This window comes from Lactuca saligna, chromosome 7 (assembly GCF_052625555.1).
Source record: "Lactuca saligna cultivar CGN05327 chromosome 7, ASM5262555v1, whole genome shotgun sequence".
Taxonomy (NCBI): domain Eukaryota; kingdom Viridiplantae; phylum Streptophyta; class Magnoliopsida; order Asterales; family Asteraceae; genus Lactuca; species Lactuca saligna.
In genome coordinates this window covers 49623237-49638440 of record NC_136423.1, presented here as the reverse complement: position 1 = coordinate 49638440, position 15204 = coordinate 49623237, and the positions used below count along the sequence as shown (strand labels likewise).

The 15204-nt window shown below is 32.3% G+C and overlaps 3 protein-coding genes across 3 annotated transcripts; 2 read left to right on the top strand and 1 right to left on the bottom strand.

Moving 5' to 3' along the window:
• The first annotated feature begins 3855 nt into the window (after window positions 1-3855).
• Window positions 3856-7023, top strand: LOC145004952 (monogalactosyldiacylglycerol synthase 2, chloroplastic-like). The gene is made up of 8 exons (XM_078963985.1): window positions 3856-4609; window positions 4735-4907; window positions 5296-5457; window positions 5532-5673; window positions 5854-6078; window positions 6188-6250; window positions 6339-6413; window positions 6513-7023. The coding sequence occupies exons 1-8, from the start codon at window positions 4340-4342 to the stop codon at window positions 6774-6776; spliced, it is 1374 nt and encodes a 457-aa protein (XP_078820111.1). The 5' UTR covers window positions 3856-4339; the 3' UTR covers window positions 6777-7023.
• A 91-nt stretch (window positions 7024-7114) lies between these two features.
• Window positions 7115-10572, top strand: LOC145004953 (actin-related protein 2/3 complex subunit 3-like). The gene is made up of 5 exons (XM_078963986.1): window positions 7115-7194; window positions 7584-7647; window positions 8286-8418; window positions 9404-9670; window positions 10312-10572. Exons 2-5 carry the CDS (start codon window positions 7645-7647, stop codon window positions 10452-10454), a joined length of 546 nt encoding a protein of 181 aa, XP_078820112.1. The 5' UTR covers window positions 7115-7194; window positions 7584-7644; the 3' UTR covers window positions 10455-10572.
• Window positions 10573-10728: 156 nt separating this feature from the next.
• Window positions 10729-15204, bottom strand: LOC145004951 (synaptotagmin-5-like). The gene is made up of 13 exons (XM_078963984.1): window positions 14874-15204; window positions 14286-14388; window positions 14130-14182; window positions 13929-14049; window positions 13716-13837; window positions 13496-13597; window positions 13323-13397; window positions 13156-13235; window positions 12782-12932; window positions 12451-12681; window positions 11354-11632; window positions 11164-11277; window positions 10729-10989 (listed from the first exon to the last, which is right to left on the bottom strand). Exons 1-13 carry the CDS (start codon window positions 14976-14978, stop codon window positions 10843-10845), a joined length of 1683 nt encoding a protein of 560 aa, XP_078820110.1. The 5' UTR covers window positions 14979-15204; the 3' UTR covers window positions 10729-10842.

The window sequence follows — 15204 nt, the reverse complement described above, 5'->3', positions numbered from 1 at the left end:
GATGACACATTTTGTCAAAATCGATTCCTACCTAAGACCACCGCCAATAGCTCCCAAATCAGCCACCAGTCGCCACCCTTACCTCCACCAATCACCACATTTACCTTCAATTACCCCACTATAACCCACTAAGACGACCATTGGTTCGCTGCCAATATAACCACACCTGCAAATCGAAAATAAGAAAAGGACTAAATCTTGTTTTCTCTGTGCACACCGTCAAACCCACACAACATTATCTATATGTCGACAATCAAACCTGCAACTTGAAGGGGGAAAATAAAGTCTACAATCGATTTTGAGAGAAGAAGAGGAAACAATGACCTCGCTGGAGAAATGCCAGAAAAGATCAGAAATATTGTTCAAAGATCAAAAACATTAAAAGAAACAACGTATGATTCACTAATCAATGCAAGATTCGATTTTGTTCTTATGTTCTAACTAAAAGCTTAGATTTAAACAAATTGAAAGATTGCAGAAAGGAGAAGGAAGAACCCAAACCAATGGTGAGAAATCGACCCAAATATGAATCTGAAAGAAATGCACCCAAAACAGGGGCAAAATTGGAAGTTGCAGTCCAAAGAAAGAGTATATTTGTGAGAAATTGACCCAAATATGAATTCCGGTTTAATTCCTCCATTTGCTCCCCATTTTCTTCGTGTTTTTTTCTTTTGAAAAGTAATAAAGGGGTTTCTCTTTATATATCGGTTATGGGTTAATCTTTATGGTTAAAAAGAGGGGAAAGAAACTATAGAGCATTTTGGATATAATTTTGCTCAAGAAAGGGGACTAACCATGATTTTGCAGGAAAATCGAGTTTGACCGGAGAAGATGACCGGAAAACTCATGTTTGGCCGGAAACAACGCCGGAAACCGGCAAAACCTACTATTAGCGGTCATACTGGTATAATGTACACATTTCAACAAGTTCAAGGGTTAACAAAACACGAAAAATAATTTAGTGACTAAATGTGACCAAAAGTTAAAGTACGTTACCCTCTCAAGTCATTATCCCTTCTTTATATGTTAATCTATGTTGATGATATTGTAATTACCTACTCTTCTCAACAACTCATTGATAAACTAGTACATGCTCTCTCTAGTTCGTTCCCTATTAAAGACCTTGGCAAACTAAATTATTTCCTTGGGCTTGAAGTACTTCACAATTCAGGGGGAATCACTCTTATGCAACAAAAGTATGCCATAGATCTATTACATCGTGTTAACATGGAGAATTGAAAAAGTGTTTCAACCCCAATGTCGGTAACGGATAAATTGTCTCGTAATCATGGGAAGCCTTTTAATGGTGAAGATGCATCTAAGTATCGTAGCATGGTTGGAGGATCACAGTATCTCCCACTAACTAGACCCACCATTTCATTTGCCATAAATAAAGTGTGTCAATTTTTATCTCAACCTACGGATACTCATTGGGAGGCTGTTAAAAGAATCTTAAGATATGTGAAGGGAATGGTGAACACATGACTTTGTTTTAGACCCTCAAAATCAACACTTCTAAGTGTTTTTACTGATGCCGATTGGGCAGGATGTGTGGATTATAGAAGATCTACAGGAGGATTTGCAATATTTCTTGGTCCAAACTTAATATCATGGAGCTCTCGCAAGCAACCCACTGTGGCTCGCTCAAGTACAGAAGTCGAGTATAAGGCTCTTGCTAACGGGACAGCAGAAGCAACGTGGATACAATCTCTGCTCAAGGAACTAGGTGTTCATCAGCCAAGACCACTTGTGTTGTGGTGTGATAATTTGGTAGCAACTTATCTAACAACAAATCCTATTTTTCATGCTCGAGCTAAGCATATAGAATGGATTTTCATTTTGTTAGAGAAAAGGTTACAATGGGTGCTCTTGATGTTCGATTCATATCTTCTGGAGATCAACTAGCAGATGGATTCACAAAGCCGATGACCAAGCACATGTTGCAAAATTTAAGACACAATCTAAACCTTATCACGGTTAAGATTGAGGGGAAATGTAAACGGATAAATTAAGAGAAAATTATTCAAATGTATTGTTGTAGCTATCAGATCCATCTGTTTAGGATATGATATTTATCTCTTACTGTGTAACATGTTTATATATATATAATGTACAGCCTTACAAAGGATTAACACTGCCAATTACTTTCTTAACTCACCGTACAACTTGTCTCAAAATATAATCAAATGGAACCCAACTTGTATCAAATAAAAGTCTCAGCTACACTAAATATATTGATGACACGAAAATCATCAACATCAAGTAATATTCCCTACATCCATTGCTAAGGAGTCTAAAGTTGATAAGGCAGCCAGGCCAAGAGCACAGCCTGAACTTTTGGTGGCATATTATTTGGATATGTGAATTTAATCAGATTAAAATAAGATATAAAAATGTGTGTACCAATTATGCTTTCCATTGACGTCGACAAAAAGGACATGCCAATCTTTTTCTATAGCACTATGCATCATAAATGAAACTAAAGTCAGTATGCTGTGTCGTTAGGATATTTGAGAAACATTAAATGATAATGCAAACTTTATAACAGATTTCTTTTACATGATTAACAAAAAAATAAAAATAAAAATAATCATGGTTTTGGGATGTACTAAAATACTACTTATACTTTTTTAAATCTAAAATATATATCATAAATTTAATAAAAAAATTTTTTGTTAAAAGAACCGAAAGATTTGTATAAGAACTATATTTTATTATATTAACTGTTATGTTATGGGAAAAACTCGTTAAAGATAAACGTGTTATGCATATTAATGTAGATACTAAATTTAAAATGATATAATATTATTAGGCACCATATGTATAATCTATACATTACGTTTCTCTTAACGAAGAAGATTTGTTCGATTTTTATTTAATCTCTTTTTATAATAAAAAGATAACAAAAAATGCTTAAAACATGTTAGTAGATTTCAAGTGATTAACCTTCAACACAAACGTATTTCACTTGCTATCTTTAAGGGATTTTAAAGAGAAGTATCGTAAAGCAAATATATTTTAAAAATATTACTCTTGAACTATGTCTTAGGGATGTAAAATTACTCTTGAACCATGTTTTAGGGATGTAAACGAGTTGAATCGAAGCTCAAGCTTAGCTAGTTTAAAAATCATGGGACTCGTTTCGAGCTTAGTTTTCAAAGCTCAAACTCGGCTTGTGGAAGATTTAAAATGCTCAATCTTGACTCGGGCTCTGCTCGAGTTTGTCTCAGTTGATAGTCAAATATCAAGCCTGTTTGTGTTTTTAAGTTCGTAAAATTTTAATTTTGTAATTATGATTATATATATATATATATATATATATATATATATATATATATATATATATATATATATATATATATATATATATATATATATATATATATATATAAAAGTTATATTATATAAATGTGATCGACTCGATTAGGCTTGCAAGCCTAATCGAGCTTTGTAGATGAAGCTCGGGCTCGAGCTCATTTAATAAACGAGTCTGAAACTAAGCCTAAGTCAGCTCGAATTTGTTTCACTTGAGCTCAAGTTGAGTTTTTACGAATAGCTTATGAATAATTCGACTTGTTTAAGACGATGTATATAGAAGGGAATATGATTTTTGGGTAAAAATCGTAATTAACCAAGAATTGAAGGGGATGATAACAATATTGTGAATGAATAAATTATTGATGACATAGTTTGCATCCCCCAATCATGATTCATATTTTTTTTAAAAGATTCGATTCCACAATGAAAAACAATTTTTTAACCCATAACAATTAAATAAAAGAAATTCAAGAATAAAAAAATTAAACTAAGAAAGATCCGAATCTAAACTATCGAACATTCCGAAACTAAAAACCCTAATCGTACGGTTGTCAATCGGCAACAACTGATCTTTAAATCTACCACCATTCGCCACCATTCTTCCAACAATGTCGATTGGAATCATTCCAGCATAAAACCTTTCTCTCTCCTCTATTTTAGAAGAAAAAATTACCCGATTTCTTCTGTGTCTCTGTCAAATAATTTCTAATTCACCGCCGGCAACCACCGTTACAAATTTTCCGGTGGGTTAAGTTTCTTTGAAGTTTCCGGCCAGTGGGTTGGAGTTGGTAATGATTTCTTGAAACATTTACCATAAAACAGAATATACAAACATGTCTCTGTTGCGTCTTTCTTGAAATTAATCTTTATTTTAAGACACCCAATTCGTTAAATCAAAGAAAGGGTCAGTCTTTCCATGTTTGTTTCCTGGGTTTGTTTTGAAATTCAAAAGCTTTTGAAGGTCTCTCGATTCTTCACTGAAAAACATATATAGTTGTATGTATACCGGTGGTGGTGGAGGATGGTGATGACGGTGGCGTCGCGTAAAAACTCGTTGAAGACAGTGTTCGAGAGAGTCGGAGTTTATGGATTTGGTGCTGGGAGTAGCAACAGACAGAAAAGAGTAAGATACGAGATTCACGATGAAGATGACACCATGGAAATGGTCCAGCTTGGTGCTAATAGAACAAAAAATGTGCTTATTTTAATGAGCGACACCGGCGGTGGCCACCGTGCCTCCGCCGAAGCCATCCGTGACGCGTTCAAGATTGAATTCGGTGATGAATACAAGGTATTATACTATTATTACTTTCTTCCACTCCATATCTATATCAATACATATATGTTTATATAAATCATTCAATTTGATTACTGATTATTTGTTCCAATCATCCAAAATCATCGATCTGTCGATAGATCTTTGTGAAGGATGTTTGGAAAGAATACACGGGGTGGCCATTAAACGACATGGAAAATCAGTATAAATTCATGGTGAAACATGTCCAGCTATGGAGTGTAGCATTTCATGGCACTTCTCCTCGATGGATTCATGGTGTTTATCTTGCTGCAATTGCTGCCTTCTATGCCAAGTATATATATTTTTACCCTCTTTTTTTTACAGTTTATAAAAACTACTGTCTGGATAAATGTTTGTTAAATACTTCCTTTCTATATTTTTGAATAAACGAAAGACGATTCATTTCTTGAAAAGATTCATTATGTTGGAAAGTTTATGGGAATTCATTGGTTTTCTAGTTAAAGTTTCCCATGCGTACAAATTTTAAATTGAGTCTTCTTTTTGTATTAAGTTTAAAAGAAACACCCATAAATATCATTATGGAATTGCTTGTTTTTCTAAAATTCTTCTCATGTGGACAAAAGAAACACAGTGAAAAGATTCATTATCTTTGAAAACGTTGTGGGAATTCATCGGTTTTCTAACATTCTTTCCTCCTGTGGCAAAATTGTAAATTGAAGGGAAGTTGAGGCTGGTTTAATGGAGTACAAACCAGACATAATCATAAGTGTTCATCCTATGATGCAACACATTCCATTATGGGTACTTAAATGGCAAGGATTAGAAAAGAAAGTCATATTTGTGACTGTTATTACCGATCTTAACACATGCCATCGAACATGGTAAAATGTCATAAATACCCTTTTCAATTCACCTATCCTTGAATATTAAATTAAAATTCTTGTTATGTAATCAGGTTTCACCCTCGAGTCAAAAGATGTTATTGCCCTTCAGAAGAGGTATCAAAGAGGGCTTTGTTAGATGGCTTAGAACAAAACCAAGTACGAGTTTTCGGATTGCCTGTTCGACCCTCGTTTGCACGCGCTATCCTCAACAAGGTCGGGAGGGAAAATGACCGAAATACCCTTGTGTTTACTACATAATTACGAAACTAACATTAAGTGCAACAAATAGTTTTCAATCTTTATGTGTGCAAAATGCCCGTATTGTTGGCTATGTCGCTTTTTTTCTTATCATGGTATTTGAGATTTCATAGGGGTAATTTGGTAATTTTGCAGGATGATTTACGGGTAGAGTTAGAACTGGATCCGGTGCTTCCTGCGGTTTTGTTGATGGGAGGTGGTGAAGGAATGGGCCCCGTGAAGAAAACTGCAAAGGCTCTTGCAGAATCTTTATTCGATAAAGAAAATGGAAAAGCTTTAGGACAAATGATCATAATTTGTGGCAGAAACAAAGCTTTAGCTTCTTCACTTGAATCTTTAGAGTGGAAGATTCCTGTTAAGGTAAAAAAAAAAAAAAAAAAAAAAAAAAAAAAAAAAAAAAACTCAATGCACTTTCATTTTTATATCTTCCTATATTTGAAAAATAAAAAATAAAAATGTAATTTGATAGGTTAGAGGATTTGAGACACAAATGCAAAAATGGATGGGTGCTTGTGACTGCATCATAACTAAGGTATATATCAAATTACTATAATTGGTAAATTTTAAAGAGGGGCATTTTTGTCATTTCACAATTTTATAACACTAATTCTTTTTTGTAGGCTGGACCTGGCACAATTGCCGAGGCGTTAATCAGAGGGCTTCCCATCATCCTCAATGACTATATTCCAGGACAAGTACGTAAAAAAATGTAAAATGAAAAATATGATGTCATAATAATAAAAAAAATAAATAATAATTTAATAAAAAAGTACATTGCTATTTTGGTGAAATAGGAAAAAGGGAATGTTCCGTATGTGGTGGGAAATGGTGCGGGTGTGTTCACGAGAAGCCCAAAGGAGACGGCGAGGATAGTGGCGGGATGGTTCACCAACAACTCAGATGAGCGCAAGCAAATTTCCGAAAATGCCCTCAAGTTGGCCCAACCGGAGGCAGTGTTTGACATTGTTAGGGACATTCATGACCTCGCGTGTCAACGTGGGCCCCTCCCTTCGTATGATTCTTTTGTGTTGACTTCATCGTTTTCAAACTTAATTTAGCAAGATTGTATTGTACATGTAATTTTTAATTTTTTTTTTTTTTTTAATAGATGTTGTTTAGATTATCTATCTATTCATTCTTTTAGGTTTTAAGAAGCTTTTTGTTTGTGGGAAATTGTTTAAGTTTTGTGGGGTATGGATTTAGGTTGGTTTAGAATTTGAAGAAATTGTTATGAATGATTTGTAGTTTGTAAAAATTTAAATGTGGGTTTTGTTTATTGAAATTTAAAATTTAAATATTTTCCGATTTTTATTAGAAATTGGTGATCCTATTTTGGTGGGAAGAAAGTAATTAATTTTTTACTCAAATAAATTCCATATTACTTTTCGCAGCATCTTCGTCGGATCAGAAGAAAAGTATCCCTCCGTCGATTAAATTAATCTCCGATTTGATTGATCCGACAATAATCAATTGCAGGTATTATTATTATTATTATTATTATTATTATTATTTTCATATCAATTTGTTTTCTTCAGCTCGATTTCAATTTCTTCACATGTAGTTTCATGGATATTGATTTGCTTTTTGAAAGGGAAATTAGAAAATGAATTGATAATTGATATGCGATTGATACCCTCCATTAATCATGTTTTGAGCATGTTTTATGTGATTCTATTTTAAAAGTATTCCAGTGATTATGGCTTTGATTGTTTAAGGGTTCTTTAGATAATGTCCATTTGGATTCTCCGATTAATCATTTGGGTGAAATTTTTGGGTGCGAAATAAAGTGTATGATGATATATTATTTTCTTGTGTTTAACTTTAAAAGCGTTGATGTTTTCTGAACTTGTGTGTGTTCATTGAAGTTTAATATCAAGGGAGGAAAATATCTTGTGGCAAGAACTAAGAAGCAATCCTACTTTAAACATGGTAATAACCTTTTTTAGTTTTTCTTATTTGAATTTTGACTTTTAGATACAAACTAACCATTGTTTTGTGGAAATATGAAAATAATATTATAGTCAACAAAAATAAAAATCTATACAGAGTGTGAAAATATAAATAAATATTGACATGAGATTACGACTGTTATATTTGTCTATTTTGGGGTGTTTGAGATTGTTTATTTAAAATAATTTTTAGCTTATCCGATATTAAAACATAATAAGCTGATAAGTTATTTTGTATTGTTTGACAAATGGTGTCTATTTGTAATTAAAAAATGACTTATCAAAAACTTCTTAACTAAGTTAATAAGTTAGGTAAAACTTATCAAAAATTATTTATTTAACTCAATAAATACTTATGAAATCTTCTCATCCAGACACTTAAAAATTATTATTACCGACGTTATACTGCAATAAATCAATAAGCATTTCAAATTAGTAATCCCAAACACCCCGAGCTTAAGATTAAACATTGTGTTTAATAGAGAAAATGCTCTACAACATATATAACAATAAATGATTTTGGATTAAGTTATGTATATGTAAATATAAAGTAAACCTAGTGGTTCCTAACACATTTTTTGAAATTTTGCAAAAAAAACTATGGTTTGTTCTTTGTAGGTGTACCACTCTAGAATTGTGGATTTGAAGGGAGTTAGTAAAGCTTGTGGGTGTCCCTTACTTCCTCTTAAAAACCAAACTAACCAAACAACTGGGCATGCTCATACTCATGCTCCTCGTCTCTCTGATCAAGGTCTGGTCGGTGTTTCCTATTTACTTAATGCAAAAAGAACGTCTTAACAGATAAAACTAACTACAATAGTAAAACATCAAAATACCAACTACAATGGTAAAACATCAACATGGTGAGCTTTAAACACCAAAATGGTGTAATCAATCCAACCACACTACAATGATTTGTTTTAGAGGTCAAATATTTGAGCCTTCCATATTTGGTTTTCGAGTGTATACACACATTAAAATGATGTATTTTAGAGGTTGGTTTGAATGGTAAAGATAAAAAATATATTAAACTGGTGTATATTAGCATACAATTGGAATTGGTCTAAAGTCATGGAAACAAGGTTTTTCTCAACTTTATTGCCATTTTCTTAACTATTTTTAAAAATCATTTATATAGTCAATACTTAACGGTTGTTGTTGTTGTTATTATTATTATTATTATTATTAAAATCATGCATGGATAAAATAGCGGAATAGATAATGATGCTAAAGTATACACAAAGGTTGTTTCTTTTTTTAACCAAACAAAACCGTCTAATATGAATAAATGAATGATTTACCTTCTTGTCTAGAAATCATGTTTATGTGATTTTGAAAAGAAAAAAAAATTACTTATTATAAAAGGGGGTAAGTGTAAGTAAAGTAGGACCCAAATGAAAATATGTTTCTTATTGAAATATGTCAATCACAAAGTAATTATAATCGAACTTTTGAGACTGGAAGCGATATGAAGAACAATTGTATAATTTTTTAGTCAGCATTTAATCTAATTTATTTTAAAACAATACTTTAGCAACATGTTTCATAGAAAAAGAGGGAAAAGATGTGTAGTACACGTAAAAAGAATCTTTAATGGATAAATGCATCATCATCAATCCCATTTTTATATATTAAGTAAAAAAACAAAATACCATTACACATATGACTAGTCCATTAAGACAAACAAAACAACACCTTAATAAAATAAAATAATAAAAGTGGATTTGATTTTGTAGGGGAAGATATTGTGGATGAAGCAATAAAGTTGTTTAGAGCAAATGTGTTCTTCAAACACTTTGATTTGAAAACTCCTGCTGATAGGATTCTTGTGTATTTAACATTTTATATAAATGTGGCACTGAAGAGGCTGGAAGGTTGCAGAACTTTGACTGAAGGGACAAAAGCCATTAAGAACTTGAGTTTGGAAGATGTTTATGTTCCTGGAGAACCTTCTTTTCCTTTTTCGGGAATTTTTCCTCTTCCAGGAAGTAAAAAGGAAGCGGGTACTAATTTTTATAAATCCCTACAACAGAAATTTCAAAAAAAAAAAAAAAAAACTTGTGACTTTTCTTAATAATTGAACAATTTCGAGTTCGTATAATTTAAAAAAAAAAAAAAAAAAAAAAAAAGTTTTCGTAGTCTCCTTGCAAAAAAACAATTTTGCAGCAAATAGTGAATTTTATGATCGTTTTTTTCTATATTTTTTGTAAGGACCATAGAACAAACAATTTTGCAACAAAGAGTGAATTTCACTGTCGTTTTTTTCTATATTTTTTGTGAGGCCCATAGAAAAAGCAATTTTGCATCAAATAGTAAATTTCAAAAACGTTTTTTTATATATTTTTTTTAGGGTCATAGAAACAAGCAACTTTGCAGCAAATAGTGAATTCCACGGTTGTTTTTTCTATATTTTTTGAGAGCCATAGAAAAAAAACACTTTTGCAACAAATAGTAAATTTAAGGGTCGTTTTTTTCTACTTTTTGTGGAGACCATAGAAAAAAAATAATTTTACAGCAAATATATTGTGGCAAACTTTAAGCCAAAGTTGCTAGATTTGTCTTTTATTATTATTATTATTGATATTTTTTTGAGAACTGTGTGTAGCAATTTTGTTGATGTGTATAACTTTTTTATAAAATGCAGAGGTAATTCGAGATTATTTCAAGGTAATAAGGGAGGAAACAAATAAAAGATTGTTAAACGTCGCATATAGAGCCAATGGGACTCCAAACAAATGGTGGTTAGCATTCTCCAAACGTAAGTTCATTAACAATCTCATTGTTTAGACTCCATTTATCACAGAGTATTATAATATTCAAAACTATTCCTCAAGTTACCTATTCATATCACACATGTTCCTTTAATTATTTAATAATAAAAATCCGGATATCAGAAAATATCCAACTGACATTATTGTTATAGTGTTGGTGAATGTTAAATACTGGAGAAAGTGAAAAATTCTTACATTAGTGAGTGAAGAAGATTCAAGGTTTTTATAAATAAAATGAAAACAAAAAAAGCATAAGATACAAAAAACCAAAATTGTGCTACCCAAACAAGTGAGTGAAGATTCAAGGTTTTTATTCGACTGACTTCCGAATTTACATAAAACAAAACAATCTTTGAATTTTTACCATAATTTTTCACAAAGACTTTATGTACTTCTCACAAAAGCTAAGAATCACGATAAAGTGGTTGAGCCATCCACTTGAGGTTCAAATGTAATCTTCCTGATTTAGCCCCATCAAGTTGAAAACACTCTTTGTATTCTCCTTCCAATATTACCCTTGTTAGTGTCAAAATGCATCTTCCAATGTAGTCCTACATTTTTTTTAAAAACAAATAAATAATTTAAACCAGTGTTTCTTTTTTTACTTAATGGACTTGTCAGCTGTTTGATAGTTGTTGATTCAGTCAGATCTAATTCATTCAGTTTCTTACCAGACCCATTAAGAGGCATATCAATATTAAAAAATAAATAAATAAAAAACTTACTTTGCCAAATGTATCATGATCATATACTTCAACAACAAGCATATCATGCAACCCATCCTCAACAACAAAGTCAAAAGTCTGATTCCAAACCGGGTTTAAATTCTCATTCACAACCTATAAAATTAAATATAATCAAGAAAAGAGAGAGAGAGAGAGAGGTATAGTATTTGTTATTAAAAGACGAAAATACCCTTGTGCTGTTTTTCATCCCGGTTTTCTTCATAGTGAGCACGACAAAAGGATCCGCCTTTCCCATCAAATCGACAGCTGGCAAGTCTTCGGCGGATATCACAGTGACAGAAAGGACGCCTCTTATAATTACGGTTCTTTTTTTATTTACGAAATCGCCATTTTCGTTATCTCCGCTTTTAAGAACTTTTTCAAGAGATGTCATTGTGTAATTAGAAGTAAAAGGATTTGTGAACCCGTTTTCCATTCCATATGGGCAATACAATAGCTCCAAGTGCACCTATAAAAGGTTTTTTTTTTTTTGGATTTTATAAATAATTAGTGTGTTATATATGACTATAAAAACGGGTAGTAACACAAATGACAAAAAATAATAAAGTTAAATCACAAAATAACCACCTTTTCAACTTTATCACAAATATATATATATATATATATATATATATATATATATATATATATATATCCATTTTGCAAAATTTCTTTATCAGTGGTCCCCACAGAAAAAAACAAACATCATAATATTTCGCAATTGTTTCAAAAAAAAAGTCGATATGGTTTTAAAAAGTTTTGATTTTGACAATGTTACTTTTTGTTACAAATTAGTCCTATGTTTTCTAAATTTTTGCAATGTTAACCATTTGACCAGTCAACCCAGTTGCCAGCTAACATGGCATGCTGACGTGTCAGTCTTTGGTGATGTGGCATGAAGACATGTCAAAATTGAAAAAAGTGGCACAAAAGACGCTTTTTTTTTCAATTTTGACGTTCATTTCTTTTTATTCCAAATCGAACATTCAATGTTTTGACCATCTCCATTTGAAACCATATAAAACAAAAATACTTTTTTTACATTTAAAAACCACATTTTTTTGTATAAATACAAGTTTTCTACATCTGTTACTGTCATTTTTTGCAAAAAAAAAAGTAAAACAAAAATTTCCACAACAAAAGTAAAGAAGAACAATTTTGTAATAAAACTTTAAAAAGTGGTCATTTTGTGATATAATAGACTAACAATACCTTCTCATTTTTAGTTATTTTTGTGATTAGACCATTTTGCCCTTATATAATAAAGATAAACATATAATCAATCACCTTTCCCCTGTCTTTATTGTCTCTTTGAAGATCCAAATCTTTTACCAATTTTATCCATATATCCTTAACTTTACCAGGCACAAGTTCACTTAATTTCACATGACAACATCCAAGAAGCTCAGCTGCTTGAAGCCCTTCATCATCGAATATTTTCACTGTTAAATGTTGTGTGGAGATATCTTCCACTACAAACTCAAAATGTTCATTCCAAATTGGATTCAAATCGTTGTTCTGAAACATAAAATAAATGTAACATCAACAAGATTAGGTATTTGGAACATGTGTTTAATTAAATATATGAAAAAGAAAAGAAATTAGAAGGGTAACTTACGATAACTTTACTGGTTTTTGTTCTATTACGCAAAGGGCGTATGTATAATTCAGCAAAAGGATCAGATTTCCCAATGATGTCTTTATTTGTCAAGCCATTAGCTTGAACAAGTTTCACCTCCAATGTCCCCACAGGCTTTAGTTCAAGGTCACTACACCATGGATTGGATAAAAGAAAAAGGGTAAAATGGTAATTTGCAAGTGATCTTTGTTGTTTCTGGAACTCTAATTAGTATTCTTGTTTTAAAGATATTAAAGTTAGTGACATGACATCATCATAGATTAGCTAAGTTTCCTCTCCAAAATCCAAATGTGCTTGTTTTATACGCTAGGGGCAAAAATGTCATTTAGTTTTGAAGATTGTAGGGGGTGTACCTGTAATCCCCGGGCAAAATGGGAATAACTTTTCGAACTGGCCACGTGATTGAGTCTTCAACAGCATCACGTATTGTACTCTGAATAAACAAGAAAACTTTTTAAGCAAAAGGGTATATAAGAAATATAATGTGGATTGTTTTCCTTTTGTGAAAAAAAATACACACCTCAAGGGCATCAGCAACACCAGGAATAGCTGAAATGTCACCACCAACAACTTTAAGTGTAAAATCCATCTTTTTCTGCAAAAAAGAAAAAAAAGAAATAAAGGATGTTTTACTTTTACTTTCAAGTGGATTTATATTCAAAGAAATAGATTAAAGAAGGAAAAGATGTATACTTTTTGTCTCAAAGAAAATGACACAGCTCCAAAACATGGAAATTCGGGAACTAGAGGCTTAAAAATCAACCTGAAAACCCCAGTGAATGCAATATTCTTCACCTGAACAACAAAAGAGATTAAGATTAAAGAATATGTTTTGTTAATAGTAAACAAAGTTGAAGCCAATTATTTTCCAAATTCCAATAATAACCCTTGACAGCTAGGCAAATTGAATTACCTGCACAGGCAATCCAACTCCTAGTCTGGTCTTGATATCAAGTATTATACTAGGGTTTCCATCCCAATTCATTTCCAACTCCATTGTTATTCCTTCACCTCCATCTTCAACAATAGAAACTCCTAAACAATATAAACAATTGATAATTAAGATTCAAGAATATGTGGAATCTTCTTAAACTAGCAGAGAACATAAACTATCAATTAGCCTAACCTGTAAACTGTGGGGCCACTGTGCCGAGGGTAAACTTGGAAAATGACAAAGAGGACAACACCATTGGTCTATATTGTTCAAGAGTTGGCTCCAAATTAGCCTTTATAAGCTCAGATGCTGCCTACAAGACAATCCAAAAACACTTGATAAGCATAGTACCATAATGATGGTGAATAGAGGGGTTTAAAATTTAAAACTGACCTCATCAACATAGGGCCAGATCTTTGTAAGATGAGCATTAAGCCAGGTCAACTGAAAGATTAAGCAGAACAATAATCAGTCCCTGAAGATGGGAAAGAAAATGGAGAGAAAGTACATAAGCAGGAAGAATGTAGGGTAGAAAAGTATCACTCAACTTCTGTCTCTGTGAGAAAACAACCCAAGAAGGGTAGAATTCTGGTGAAAGCAACTTTTTTGAATCTTCAACTGTCATTCTCGCAAAAGCAGCAATCGTTGTTGCCTTCAACACATAATTTAACCAAAATTTCAATAAATTCACAGATATTCAGAGCATACACTCGCTTCAAATCATGTTTTAGGGCACACGTTAAGGAAGATGCATATTGTGTGTGTTGTTGAATCAAACAATTCACACAAACTATTACACATAATGGAGACTGGAGTGTTTGTGTTGTGTGTAATCCAAATCCTTTTGAACTAACTCATAGACAGATGCAGATACAAGTGTGTTATGGCGTGAAAGCTACGATGAAGCTAAAAATATAACTTTTGGTTTCTTCCTCTACGAAATTAAAGCTTTTAAAACAGCGCTCATCGAATCAGGCTAATCCATGAACGTACATATGCAGCTTTTATGATACGAGAGTTACAAATTAAGCAACTTACATCAAGTCAAATCAATTCAATTCAATTCCACCCACCAATTTATCATTCTGACCAAAATAAACAACCAAAAACATAAAAAATCGGAGTTTTCAAACTTACAAGTGCAGTGCGACGCACAGATCGTGCATTCTCAGACCGAACAAACACAACAATCAGTGCTATCCCCACCACAAGTCCGGTTATCAGTCCCGCAATGAACGACATTCTTCGAACAGGAAAACGATAGCAATAAACTCAACAGATTTGCTGAAAGACTTGGAAAAATTAGAGCCACAAAACACCAAATTTCAAACAGTTCACGAACAAGCATCCAAAGAAATTTCCAATTAGTGGGTGTTTTGGTGTTTGTGTGTGAGAGAGAAAGAGGAGAAAGGGTAACAGTTTCTAGAGTAAAGTGGCGATTGGTGTTCTGTAAATTAAGCGAAGATTT